This window comes from Chelonus insularis, unplaced genomic scaffold (assembly GCF_013357705.1).
Source record: "Chelonus insularis isolate UGA/USDA-ARS -01 unplaced genomic scaffold, ASM1335770v1 contig_130_pilon, whole genome shotgun sequence".
Classification (NCBI taxonomy): domain Eukaryota; kingdom Metazoa; phylum Arthropoda; class Insecta; order Hymenoptera; family Braconidae; genus Chelonus; species Chelonus insularis.
Window position 1 is genome coordinate 385,097 of NW_023276371.1, and position 15,364 is coordinate 400,460.

Below are 15,364 nucleotides of genomic sequence, written 5' to 3' on the forward strand. Positions count from 1 at the left end.
TATGCCCGACCTCTTTCGTACCGTTGTTTATTCGCATGGAGATTGTGTAGATGCACGATGCCAAGATGACGCCTGATCTGACGCAACCAACGAAATTCACTTGAGCGAAAAAGCAGATCAGATTTATGGAGACTTGGAACCTGTTGAGTCAATTATGCCACGTCAGTGTGTGGGGAAAAATAAATCTGTCGATTTTACCACCTCACAGGTATCAAAATTGGATATTTTATGGATGAATAATAATAATAGTCTATCTACTAGACGTCTGAAAGGAAGGACGAAATCAGAGTCTATTCGTGTTCTCCTACAATGCACAATGAGCGTGTGCAAAATGAATTGAGGTCAATGACCCTCCCTCGCGATTGCTCCTGTTCAAGCTCATGTGTAAGCATTTCCTCAAGTTTTCTGTTACACCCAATGTTCAGTCACGCCAAGATGAAGACACTTTATTCCATTATTCAGTGGTCTTTTTTATTTATTCAACGACTAATAAATAAATAAATGTTTTCATTCATCAGATGATTTTGAATTGAACAATATTTTCAGAAAATCATAAACAACCTCAACAGACTCAGATAAATATAACGGGTGAATTGACTGAATCATTACCACAAGTGAACAACACATCAGATCACTGATACCAGTGCTAATGTTTGCAACAGACTCATGAGTAACAGGAGTTTTTAGCTCCTGGTAGAGATAAATTTTCTATTGACAAGTGTAGTATGCAGTCTCTTAAGACATGAATAAACTCCAAGGCTTCCGCAATCTTGATCAATTAATATAAAAAAATATAATAGTCTAACGCCTCCGCGATAAAAGTTGAAAAAAAGAGATAATCGATCGATTCAAGTAGACTGAAATTCAATCAAGAATTCGATAATAAATATATTGCTTGTTCAATGCACCAGCTAGAGCGATTCTCTTATGTCGTATATCGTGACTACTCGCGATATATCTCCAACAAGTCACGAGTATACATCCTGAGCTTGTATGCATATACTTATAGCCGCCCACTTACACACCAATAGATCTATACTACAATTTACAAGCTTAAACAATTACATATGCGTAAGTAATGAACACTCATTTTCTATTTTAACTAATACATATTTATCAAATTATTTTGTTTTATAGCCGAGACATTTTTTATGTGGGAGAAATGTAGTTGAGATTTACATCGCTTCTGATGGGGACACGCCTTTTTTTATCTCTGAATAAATCTTTATACTTTGACCAAGAAAAAAGGAATAAAATGTTTTAAAGTGTGATGTATTACAAGAAAGAGAGAGAAAGAGAGAGAATTTTTGTAGGATATTGAATTGCTAGAATCTTGGAAAAAAATTGCTTCAGAATTTATATTTGATATTTTAACATTTTTTTTTTCAAGACATTTTTTCTCTTCTTTTGTGGTTGACAAGCCGATAAATTTATAAACAAATTTTTTTTTAACCCTAAAAAAAATTTCGACAGCTTCAAATAATCGTAAAATTCTTGGATTTAATCAGCTCAACTCAAAGAATACAAATCACTAAATTTTCAAACAGGTTACTTCAATTCAATTAGAATTTTAATACTTATTTCATACTGTTAAACTTCTTATCGTTCAACGTGAATGAAATTTCAATTATATTCCAGAAATCTCGAGACTTTACATTAATTATAAAAAATTGTCTTGCTAAAGTATTGCAATATTATATCAAGCTGACGGATATTGATGAGACACGGATTTTTAGATTGATTAGAGAACATCCTAGTAAAAGTGAAACCCGATAATAAAAAATGAGTTATACCATCACTTTCATTTTACACCAGAAAATCTCAAATATTTTCCCAATCAATAAAACCCAATACCACAAATTTGCATTAAAATTCCATCCAATACCTTCATCAATTCTAAATTAATTTTTTTTATTAAACCAAAACAATTTCGCCAATGCAAAAATTAATTTAATAATTGAAAAATCTTTATAATAAAATAATCATCAAATCAAACCAAAAGAAAGTAATACTTTGCTATCACGACTGACCTAGACAACAATATCGACGTGTGACCGATCCAAAAAAAAGCTTCCGGAAGTGTTCCTAGTGCACTGGTAAAGAGTGAGAAGGGGTCTACAGGAAGGATAAACTACATAGCGAGGGGAGGCATAACAAATGGCCTATGACCCAAGTGTAGAAAAAGGGTGTATAGCAATATCTCCTGAGGAGGCATTGAAGCAACAAAATCGTGAGGAACGAGATGCGCAGGTGAAGCATAGAGAAGAGAAAGCATCACATGAATATACAGAAGTATACATTGGCAACAACCCACATGTTGTAGTATCCTCCATAGATATATATATATATATATATATATATTTATCTCTCTCGCGTCTGAACGGATTGATAGACGTGCTTAGTCACGGGTACCACAACTAAGAAAGGAACTTACAGTGAATTCGTTGCATTCAATTTGGAATTTCGCTCGAATGTTCTTTCACTTGTGCGCACGACAATAAGAGATCATTTATTCCCATCAAGATGCGGACACTTTGACGGATAGTTGGACGACTTTGTTGTAAAAGTACTTGCTTAATGATATTTTTTTAATTATGAGAACATTAATAGAATCCTTTTAGTCAGTATAGAAATGAAGTAATAATAATTATAATTATAATAAAAAATGTTGAGATACCTCTTATAGTACGAGGTCACGTATTATAAATGACTATTCTGGTAAACATTTTTTAATATTTTTCTCGTCACTCTGATGACTGACTGTCAGAAGCGTGTCTATTATCAAGCTAAAAGAAGTATTAGGAACGCTCTTTCTCGTACTTCACCCATAAACCACATACTCATAAATACCTACACTCCAAGTTACGAGAAATACCTAGCACTTTCATTTTTTGCCAATACCAATAGCCATTTAAATCGAGTCGTGGATTTTTACTAGTTTACATTATTTTCAATTCATTCGTTTTCTATGCCTCTCATACTTGTACTCACTCACTTAAACTACCTCGTCCTATTTGTCCGTTTTGGGTAACGATGCACGGAAGAAATCTTTCCGGTTTTGGTGGTGCAACCGGTTCCATGAATTTTTTTTCTCGCCGCAACAGAGCGACACAAGCTCTCACAGACTCTCATTTTCTTTCTTTAAATTTTCATTACTCTGGGTGTGTGGTTGTCTACTGTACTTCATCATTTTACGGTTGAACATCCATTCTATTAAATTCAACAAAAACAAATACATGATTCAACTCACGTTTATTGAATGAAACAAAAACAAAATAATGATAAATAAAATAATAATGAAAAGTTTCGAAATAAATTAGCATTGTTCTAAACCCAATTATTATAACGTCCTATTTAAAGAAAGGTATTAAAAAAAAAACACTTATAGTGAAAGATATTTTCCGTTATGAGCTGTTGCTTATTGTTTCTCAATTAGAGACCACTTTGTTCGCTTACTAATTCACTAAGTGCCTCTAACGGTGCTGGCAGTGATCCAGATGTCATAATAACAGTATACGTGCTAGACAAATGACTCGCCCTATTGCCCTTTTCTCTTTTCATATCATTAAACATCTGATGTAATCATACACTTAAGAACAATCTTAAGATCAAAGACACCTAGAAAAATCATTCTGTTACGTAAAGGGAGAAGGAAAGGAAGAAGAAGAAAAAAAAAACTCATGAATATTTGAGAAAATTAACAAGTGTAACTTATGACCACTATTTGTATTTGATTAAACGATAAGATATCGATCGAATTCATCAAGATCACGCCACAAAGCAGCTTCTTGCAGAAGATCCCATAAGTTGTAACATCTTATCAGTAATTATATCAGCAACATCCTCAAAATTTAAATGGAATTTTAACGATATTTATTTTTCAACATTAATTATTGCTGCCATCACCTCAATTCCTTTCAATATCTTTGTAAATTATACTAACTGGTATAATTTTAAATTAATTGAATATCAAATTATACCAACGACATTACCGAGAGTCTTCCTGAATTTCCCAATTAAATTATTCATAAAAAAATGAATTATTGAATTAAATTATTAATTTCATTAGAATAAAAAAAAAAATAATAATAAATCATAATTAAAATTACTGCTATTTTATAATCTATAATATATTTAAGCTGTAAGAGATCTTGGGAAACTAAACTAGTAAAGTAAATAATTTGATTACTTTGCATATGTTACACAGTTTATTATACGTAGATACTTTCATAAAATAATGTACTTGCAACTGCAGTTCGCATAGAGTACCGATAAATTTATTTTTTATCACTTTGTAACTGTATGACTAACGATATGTTGCGGTTGTTAACATTTTCAGGGCGAAAGACCACCACGTACGGTTTTGTTACAAAAACTCAAGTTGTTCTTTTAAATGCAAATTTCACAGTGGGGTGACTGTAGCTTTTTTTGCAAGCTTCAACATAAAAAAAAAAAAAGAACACTTGACTCTAATTATTGTTATTATTATTATTATCATCATTACTTTCTTTTAGTCGATGAAAATGTGATATTAAAAATTTATTCTGCAGAAAAGAATTTTTCTCTTTGGCATAAATAACTAATTAATTGTAATAAAATAAAATACTTAAGCAGGGGAATAAAAAATTGTTTGATGTAGCAATAGAGGGCAGAAAGTAACTATTTAAAATTAATTTATGTTTATTGATTGATTGTAAAAGAAAAAAAAAAATTGAAACTTAAATGAAAATAAATGAATATCCTCTCACACTAATCCATTTATGGGATTTTAAACCTAATTTTACAACATCAATTTTCCCTAATTGATGGTTCTTTAATAAGTAATAACTAACAATAAAAAAAGCTAATAGTCAGAAGTCAAATAATATATTTAACTGTAAAGCTAGAAAGTTATGGAAATAAGAAAATACTTGGATCATTAATTGGCCTACTCTTTAAAGTATCAATAACTGTAACTTAACTCTCAAGTATCACTAAAATTAGTCTTCAGCAATAGCGGATAATTTTATTTTAATCAAAATGATGCGGTTTGGGCACAGTAGTTTGAGAGTTTATGAACCGAGATATCGTTTGTGTAGTGTTTCGGATTCGGAAATTGCCTGGAAGTTGAATTTAATGTTGATGTTAAACATTACCGTTCAAGATTTTATCGAAGATAAATGCGTAATACAATGTGCTCATGTTACAGTTTTACGATTTGAAGGAGGGATGGATTTGGAAAAGGTTTACGAGTAAATGGGACCACTGGTGGAATATTTATAGGCCATCTTAGTTGATAATATAGGCACTTAACCAACTTTGCAATGTATCTTCAGTATGTCGGTGGTGTGTGACACAGACGTCATATGAGCTTCTCGAATGAGAAGGAATAAAAGAGAAAATTCCAAATGACTCGTAAAATTGTTAGGATTGTATAGATATAACAGATTGGAATTTTGTGTGTATATGAAAGTCAAGTGTCCGGTTTTAAAAATAATCATTATATAAATTCGATTGAACTCGAATTGGTAAATGATGTGTTATTAACCAATATTCTTTTCAATATACCATTCATATTTGTTATCCCGTCAATTATTAAGATAATAAACGGTCTATAAAAATTACTTATCATTGATTAATTGAATCATTTTTTTACCCAAAGTATTAATTAACTCAATGTACTGACAATTTTATATTTGTCATGGCTGATTTTACCGTACGAATCAACGAGAAATAAATTACCCTGATTTTTTATAAAGGATATCTTATATATCCTGGCTAAATTATTAATTGCTCTCTGTCCTTTTTTTTTTTATTTTTAAATGAGTAATGTAAGAAACACATGTGTAATTTAAAGAAAAACTTTTTCTGAAGCTACCATTTCATTGGGATTTTTTTTTTTTGCATAAATTAATCATAATTATAATCAATTAATGTATATATTTTTTAATTACACCAATGAAATCTTGAATGCAAATTTAATATAGAGTTTTATTTTATATGAGATAAAAATTTAAAAAAATTGCATTCAATTCAGCTCACGAACATTCCTCGAGTGATATCCTTTTTAGAAATGAACATCAGTCTTGAAATATCCAATTTGGCCATTCAACTTTATATATCTTTACATTTAAATGCAATATTACAAAAGCTTTCACGCATCAATTTAAAAATTTGGCACTTCTTCAACGCGAATAAAATTTACGTGCATTCTAAACCTTATGGTATATACAAATTTAATGTCATACCACTGACATTAACGATTCGTAAATTAAAACATGTCATTTCGTTTCGGTAGTGTAGGCAGAAGAAATTGTCATATTATATTCATTCCCATCTTCCTCGAAACGTTAGCTTTGTCAAGCGACAGTATAAGGACATTTTTAAAAAAATTTTTTTTAAACAACTCAAGAAAGCTGCGTGTTTCATTTTGACACGTACTATCAGAGTTATTATTTGTCGTGTTGTGAAAGCAGTAAAATCAAACCAAAAAAATTTCAATGAGTAGGTGGATACAAGAAGTTGTAAAAAAATGTTGATTGAAAATTTTTGCCAGCGTGATACCGCAAAATCACGAGGCCACAATAAATGTATACGCATGAAACCACACCCTCGCGAGTACATTCAAGTACATTTGAACTCCTGTCGACATTAAATCTATCGAGAACAATTAACCGGTTTAAGAATATGGTGGCATCATTGCTTCTTGTTCTCCGCAATAGCATTGGTGTGATACAGAGCACGAGTTTGCTCGAATAGGTGTAGGCGTTTTCATGAAAATGATATTTCACTCCCTCGAATCGACACGTCTCTACTTACACGTCTTGTTGCTCGATGAAAGACGAGGAGAGAGTTGTATATATAAACTTGTCTGTGCTTTTATCAAGTACCGTTTTGCCATGGTCAAATAAGACGACTTGCATTCCATGAATTCTCTTTGATATCTATAAGGACTGATTCAGTCTATAAATCGTACAAGAGTAAAGCCATTAAAAAGTATACGTATTAACTAAAGAAGATTACTCTCGTGATTGGTATCAATATATCCTAAAGACTCTATAACTTTTATCGTTTCTAATTTTTTCTATCCCCTTTCAATCGTTTAGGGGGAGATACTTTTGCTCCTTGGAATGTCACTCTATAATCAAATTAATTACATACTTTCCTTGTGATGATTAAAAATTTTATACATTTCTGTTAAATACTTTTTTTTTTTAATTATCACAATTCATAAATCATTTATTACTGCTTCATTAAAAAGATTTAAATTAAATAGTTGAGATATTTAATCCCACTTTAACGTGATTTTAAGAGAAAATGGCAGATTTTAAATTGCAATGTTAAATCCCGAGCTTTTAATAATAAATAAATAATCATTTTCTTTAATAAAAATCATATCAAAATGTTTAACTATTAAAAATTGATTAAAAAACATTTGATTTAAAATAACTAGTCATTTATTGGTGGTAAAATTTATTTAATTATTTTTAAATGCATATAAAACAATAAATCTATCAGTGAATATTTTTTCTATTTATTATTCTCGACGAGGCAATCATTTATCACAACATCATCGCAAATATGAATAATGAAAAGTTAAAGATTAGCATCCGAGAATCTGTACAATAAATGAAATCCTATTCATCCTTTAGACGGCAGTTTATCCTCGTGATTTTTTCAGTCTCATGACTGGTTTATACGACACGTTTTTCAGAGAATATTTTCAAGTGTTAGTCATTTACGAAGAAGCTGAGCCTACTGTACTCCACGAAATGCATCTAAAATTGATATAAAAAAAATTGCAAAGGGATAATGTGCATCACACCACACCCTAAAAATTAAAAAAAATAAAATTGTAAATGATTATTGATGCTAGAAAAATGACCTTTGACCTAAAAAAAAAGGTTTATGTTCAGACGAGCATCAGCAAAGAGTGAATTTATTGATGATGAAACAACTAAAAAGTCTAGATACTATCAACATATTTAGATGTTCCTAATTAAGCCTTGACATTACATGAGATTGCCACAATTCTCGATAGATTTCGGGTGTGTCTTGACTTATTTACGTAACGGGCTACTACATAAAATGTTGATGCAACGAGTTGCGATACAAGATATCGAGTGAGTAGTCAATAAAAAGAGACAGATTCACTACAATCCCACCTCCGACCTCGTGGATTCTACGGGCAATTTATGTTGACCAGTATTTTGTTACAACTCCCCGGTTCTTCGATACACTCAGAGACATATGAGACAACGTAGCAAGCACAAGAGTGTGTACGTAATTCACGTGCGACAGTAATGTTCAAAGAAGAGGCTCCAAAGTAATTTTTACGAGCATGGTACACTTACAAATAAAGATAATTCGCAACTTAAATGCAAAGGCAGTGGCGCCAAGTCTGAAAGTCTCATTAACACAAAGAGGTGACGTGCATTCGGATTATAATATTTAGACGTTGAATGAAAAATTTCTAACGCGATTAAATTATCTCGTAGATTAAAATTATATTCTCGTATTAATCATGAGTTTTATTAAAAGCTTTTAGAGGAATTATTTTTTGCTTTAATACTAGTTAACTAAAATACTTGTAACTGTTAAAAGGATTATTCAAATAAATATAAATCATCTGTAATAAAATTTAGACTTTATAACAACCAGAATTGGTCATTATAGAAATGATAAGAAGTATGTTATGTATTAACTCACCATGAAAACCATGAACCTTGATTGCAGGTTGGCGTTCCTGATGTAAGTCAGCGTTTCCAGCCACGAGCTTGCGTGAGTTCTTTCTTCTTTTCTTCACTTTTTATCCACAACAATATCTTTTTTTTTTTTTCTTTATATAAGTCTATTTCTTTTGTATATGTTTTTTTTTTTCTCTCTTATAGAGCTTCTATTTGCTACACTTCACGACGTAAAATTGATCTCACTCGCGACAAACGAGCGCCATTAAATGTCCGTAGTGCTTTTATTTACTTACACGGCGGGTTTTTTTTAATTAGAAAAAAAAAAATTGTCAACATGAACGGATTGATATAAATCACTAATAATCAGATACAGTATGACTGACCATTCACTACTGCGAATAGAATAGTTGCAGTTTATATTTTAATTGAAATAAATTATTTATATCCAAGTAATTACATGTACATCGGGTTGTTGGTAGTATACTGGTTGCTACTGGCATCTGGTTGGCATACTGGCATGAATACTGGCCCATTTAAGTGTTGACACCTGCAATATACAACACAACAATCGTATTAATATTCTTTCCGTATAAAAATGGTTGTAGAAAAAAAAAAATGTTAACAAGTAAACAAGAGATAACGTGTACCTTTCATTCATCTAGTTCTAACTTAATGTCATGTTTGTACTGTAATTTTTGAACGGTTAAATATCGATGGGTCGTGATCGATAAGATGGATATCAGATATAAAAGAAACGCACCTGGACAACGCACATAAATGGGATAAAAAAATGATATAGACACGAAGAGTGTCGCGAGAAATCTCGACATCTAGGATCTAGATGACAGCTTTAGACTTTTAACAAGATGAATTGACTCTGCGTGAGGAAAGAGAAGGTTTAATAAGTTGCTTTCCGCTGATAGAGGATATATTAGATACAGTAGCAAAACAAGAATGATGATAGAGAAGTTTTATCGTTCAAGAATTTGATTGTAAGAAATTGGAGTGGGCCTCTTCATCTGGTTGGAAAATGAAATATAATATTTATGATTATTATTCATTCAGTATATCAATCGATAAGAGGAGTAAAAAAAAATATTAGAAAAAGATTATTGAGAGGAATGATAATCTAAAATACAATTGAAGCACGATTGACAGGGCGCGGTTACTTTGCCAGGCCCATGGACGTGCCTCTTCTTTATTTAAAGCATTCGATGCACCATGTCACAATCGATTAATGTTGACAGTCAGAAAACTCGAATTAAACGGTTATGTATATGTAAATTTATCATATCTCTTTTTTTCTTGTGTTAAGACTTATCATTCTTTTTCAATCGTTTCGTTATATTAAAGAAGCATTTTAAATACATTATCATAGTTGAAATTCCAGTTCAGGTTTTTAATTAATTTAATTTAATGGTTCTCAACATTTCGATGATGCAATGGCATAATTATTTTTAATTTATTTATTAATTTTTATTAAAAATTATTTTGGAGAAATTTTTTTTTTGAATTATAGATATTATTTAAATGACAAATATTAATTTTAATAAGAAGAAAAAATTATATATTCAAAAAAAAAAATTTGCATTAAAAGTGATTATTTGTAATTACAAAAAATGTCAAGCATGAACACTTTTATCTTTCGAATTCCACGTGGGCAAATAAAAAGGAATTTTTTTTTGTAAAAAAGAAGGAGGGGGGGGGGAAGAATGTAACTTGCAGAGTATTTAAGTTCATTATACTCAACTCATTCCGTCACATGTGTCTGTTACCAAAACGACTTCCCTCATGGAGTTGAACTGTGACGCGTTGTTTTATCTCCGCAGAAGGCTTTAATGAGTTGGTACGTAAGTTCTAATGAGTAATAGCTTACAGCAGCATATCGTTGTAATGTCAAGCGATAGTGAAAACAGGGTAAGTAAAGTAAAAAAAAAAAGTGATGAGTCAATTAGTGAATAAAAATATTACACGTGTATAAATGGTCTGACAGACAAATTGAAAATCTTTACAACAATCTTCTTCAAGTCTTACATAAAGTGTTAGATATCTAAAACTTCATTAACGAATAGATTCTTGGAAGCAAAAGAAATATATTTCAATACACTTGATGTTAGCTGAAGGATTTAAATTGATAGAACGAAGCTGCTTGTTAAATAAACACTTCCTTGAGTCTGTTTACGTTTGCAACTGTTGTCTCGTTTATGTCTGTATGAATCTTTACATACAGTACGCTAATACCAGCATTTCGCTGACGTGTAGACACCCGTATAGTTGGTCTTTATGAATGAAGTAGCACGCGTGTGCGACGACTGGAACGGAGAACACGAGCTGCAATAAGCGTCTGGGCGAAAGTGACCTGCACTGTAAGTCTTTGCGTGTACACGTGCCTCCTCATCGCCTATCATTTTGAATATTCATGACTAAATAAAACATAAAAATAGAATAAAGTAATAAGTTAGTCGCGTTGTAATAAAACATACTTTTTAAAGACGACATGATAGTCAGTATCCACCTATGTTTGAATTATTATTCTTATTATGTCATAATAATATTAATTATCGACATGCTAGATGTTATAATTTATATGAATTAAACCTATCATAATTTTCACCTTTACGAAAGTGATTAGTTTATACTTAGGAATCTAACTAGCAATTGAATTATTGTGCAATAAGTATCGCTAATAAGGTAAAAGTACTTGTACTAAAAATGGCATGTGTTGTTTCTCATGTTTTCCTTGTATGTAATAAAATGCCTATCGTTATAACTGTTGAGTCGAATTTCCAACCACTGACGATCAACTTTGAGAAATAATTTACTGTAGATTAAAGTGCTTGTGTAATTAATTCATTCATTTGTGAGCAAGATACTCAGACACGTCATGAAAACGCAAAGTGAAGTAAGCGTTAAATTTGACATAATTTAGCAATTATTTGTTCGCGACAAGTTGCCTAATCGTAAGCCAACATTAACAAAATTGTTGAGCTCTAATGCAATGACAATTCCTAAGTTATTTTATAAAGATAAAAATTTTTAACCATTCTTTCTTCTTCATTCAAAATTAATACCATCAAAAATAATATTTAAAATTATAATAAAAAAATAAATTATAATTTATGCAAATAATTTCAATAAAATTTCCAAATAAACGATCAATTAAATATTAACAAATCTTATTTGACTGCTACAATTCCCTCCATCAGTGTTGAGATTTATGATGTATTGATCCTACTGATTAAATTAATAACCACGACTAGCCTTCAAGATGAAAATAAATAAAACAATTGACTTGTTAAGAAGAAGAAGAAGAAGACAAAAAAATGATTCTATCAATCATGTCCAAATTTTGATAACAAGTATTCAAGGTCATTTTTATATAAATATATATGTTTATTAATTTGCTTTCATGGCCATCATTATTCTCGTACATTTTAAATTTTATGATTACACGGTTGCATACGTGAATTTAAATGTTTTCCAATTGGTTTGAAACATATAAAATTAATCTTTAAACCGCATAACGTAGGCGTGAATCTTTATAGTTGAGCATCAGTTTTATGCTCTTTAAGTGGCGGTTGTCTGGTTCAGAGGAATGCAGATTCAATGCAAGAAATGATACATCATTAAAATACAGATATATATGTATAAAGAGGAATAAAAAATATTGGTAGAATACTACTTTTGACATGTTTAATAATGGAATTACCAGTTTTTACAGTTCTTGAGGATAATATTAATATTCTTTAATGATTAAAATCATCATTTGTCACATAAAAATTTAACTTAATCAGAAAATCAATGTAGGTATGTCGCAAAAATACATTGCAATCGACTTGATGGTATTTCTGTGCAATATGGATAAGTTATGAGGAAACCACACCCAGAAACGTTTTTCCTTACATCAAACAGGGACATTTGAGTTTTCCCAAGCGATGTAATTTTAGTATAAATCTTTATAAAAATCGTCCTGGTGGTAAGTTATGATATCTGACCTCTGATCCATAGTGTTAGTATCTCAAACTTAGCAATAACATTATATAGTTGGGAATAATGTACATAGCTTGTTTGAACTAACCGCGTACTTAAACACTTACCAACTAACACACCATCAACCGCAAAACGATTGCATATTTTTTTACGCAATTTTCCATTCACAGATAATAATGGGGTGGTAACATTTTACCTTAAAATTTTCACCTTGATTGTAATATTTTAAATAATTACACAATTATTACATGTTTTTTTAAAACATTTAACAAATTAAAAATACTTTTACTCAGCTAGGGATTTAATTTTAAAAATCACTCCCAACCTTTTTTTTTTTTAATAAAAACACCAAATGCATGTTTAATGTCGTTGCTTATTTGATTAAAATTTTAGTCACTTTTTACCCACTCTGTTAAACGAATTAATGAATTTTTACTAATTGTCAATGTCAATCCAATCACTGACTAAATCAATAATTAAACTGACACTAAAAACCAGTCAATATTCAGAGATTCACCATGATTTTTGCTAATTTAAAAGACTGTTTTGAAATGACTAAAATGTTAATCAAATGGATGAAGTAATACTAAAACACTTGTAATGCATTGAAATGAAACACTACAATTAATGATTGAGCAATTTTTAAAAATAAATGTATAAAGTGTAAAATTGAAATATTAAATGTAATAAAGACGATTTATTTTCAATAATTGATATCAATAAAGCTTCGGCTGGTGTGTCAAACGGAAATCATAGCGTTTCCCTACAATTTCTAAGTGGAAATCCAGGAATCCTAAGTACTAAATATGGAGCCGCGTATTTTCCATCGACGGTGTTCATAGTGTAGCCGCTCGACGCTTGGCTCAAGGCTTTTTCCTTATCGCGAGTACATTTCTCGTAGGCTCTACGTCGTCATGTACACATATATATATATGTGCAAGAAAAAAAATGAGATCGTCGAGTTAACAGTGGCGTCGTTGAACAACTCTTATCGCAGCAGTTGATGCCTCGGGTGTCTGTATATGCAAGACCGGAGATTGCACTTTGGCGTGACCTAGGAAGCAATCATCCTTCTGCCTAATACAATGAGCGGGCATATAAACGTTAGAGAGGGAGACAGAAAAGAAATAATAATTGAAGACGAGTCTTAAATCAATTTTAATCCCCTACAGTGGTTATAATTCAATGTTTTATTCATGGCAATAGCGAAAAAAAAAAAATCATTCAAACGTCTCATACTGTTTTTAAGTTGTATTAAATATCAAGATTCTTGACTCTACCTATCAACTTTCTGCAACACAAGCTGGTTATCACTCGTTTATACATCAGGGCCATGTGTCATCTGTATTACAGTAATTTCAAAGAGAAAAAGATTGCCGAGCGTCCGTTATAATCCTGAACCTTCTTTTATCACTGTCGTGTACGATGCATATGTATATTTATATATTAAAGAAGACAAACCCGAGGTGGTAATATCGAACAGGCTTTAGGAAGATGGCTATAAGCAAACCCTACCGCTACATATACTTGGCACAGTATGGTAACGCCTCTTGCATTTTCGGTACTATAATAAGGACACCATGTTATTCTCCTCGCGATCTGTCAATGTCAATATATCAAGCGCCTCTACTGATATATTCAACTTGAAGAATATGAATAATGAATATTGATTCTCAAATGAAGGATAACGAGTGCATACTGTGACAGCAACACTTTGTCACTTTGCATCAATATTAAAAATAAAAAAAAAATTTCTCCACATTCATTATACCATCGGTTTTCATTTTATTTTCATTACTTTAAAGCTACCCCAGTAGACATGGAATCAGGACAGTGATAACATGGTCATCAAGACTGTGTTTAAGTCATTTTGAAAAACATCATGTATTCATCATTTTTAATATTTCTTTTAAACCTATCACTAAAATGATTCAATACATTTTTTTTAATTCATGCTGGTATCAAAGGTAAACATTTCATCACAAGCAAACTATTATCCTTTGAACTGTTTAAATTATTTTATCAATATTTTACTAGCCCTGACCACTTGGAACCTCAAGTCAACGTTTTGATTATAGTTAATTTTTAATGACCACACAAAGAGTATTCCAACATATAATGAAACTTTTGATAGTGGGTATAGGTAGTAGCTCGTCACCGTGTGATCCTATTAGCCCGTATTGTATGCTAATGATTGGTTGTCACGTGTGTGATCAATGACTGTATCGTACTATTTTGCAGCGATTTTCAATAATAATTCCAATAGCTATAATAATATTATTGGTACACAGTCTTATCTTTCACCAGAGGAACTAGAAGTGTCAAGACGCCGTGACATTATCAGACAGCAGGAGTAAGTCAGTACATAAAAGCTATATAACAGCTCACAGTATGGTACGGGAAACAACGTGGGCTGAGCCAGAGATTGTTTCGCGAATCCGCTACGGTAGTCGCGTGCTAGGCAGAGTTTATCCTGGCCGTTCCGCGCTGATTAATAGCTTAATCATTCTGCGTTTCTTTAATCGAGCTATCGCCACTAGCAAAACTTCTTCACACCTCCTACGGACGATCTACCACACTGATAAGTCACCCATCACCCTGTCCTATCGATTGAACGTCACGATCTTCGATAATCAAGCATCAAATGTTGTTGATGGAACTTGATGAATGATCCTCAGGATCAGATAAAAACAAAAGACTTAAAG

At 31.4% G+C, this 15,364-nt stretch overlaps 1 protein-coding gene across 3 annotated transcripts in view; it reads right to left on the reverse strand.

Annotated features, from left to right (window-relative positions):
• Positions 1–15,364, reverse strand: part of LOC118072044 (Krueppel-like factor 3) — a 153,897-nt gene that overhangs the window by 133,536 nt on the left and 4,997 nt on the right. For all 3 annotated transcript variants that reach the window (XM_035091634.1, XM_035091624.1, XM_035091614.1), the window contains one exon: positions 8,689–9,216. In XM_035091634.1, coding sequence (XP_034947525.1) covers positions 8,689–8,700 — 12 coding nt within the window. In that variant the 5' untranslated portion in view covers positions 8,701–9,216. The remainder of the gene's footprint in view (positions 1–8,688; positions 9,217–15,364) is intronic.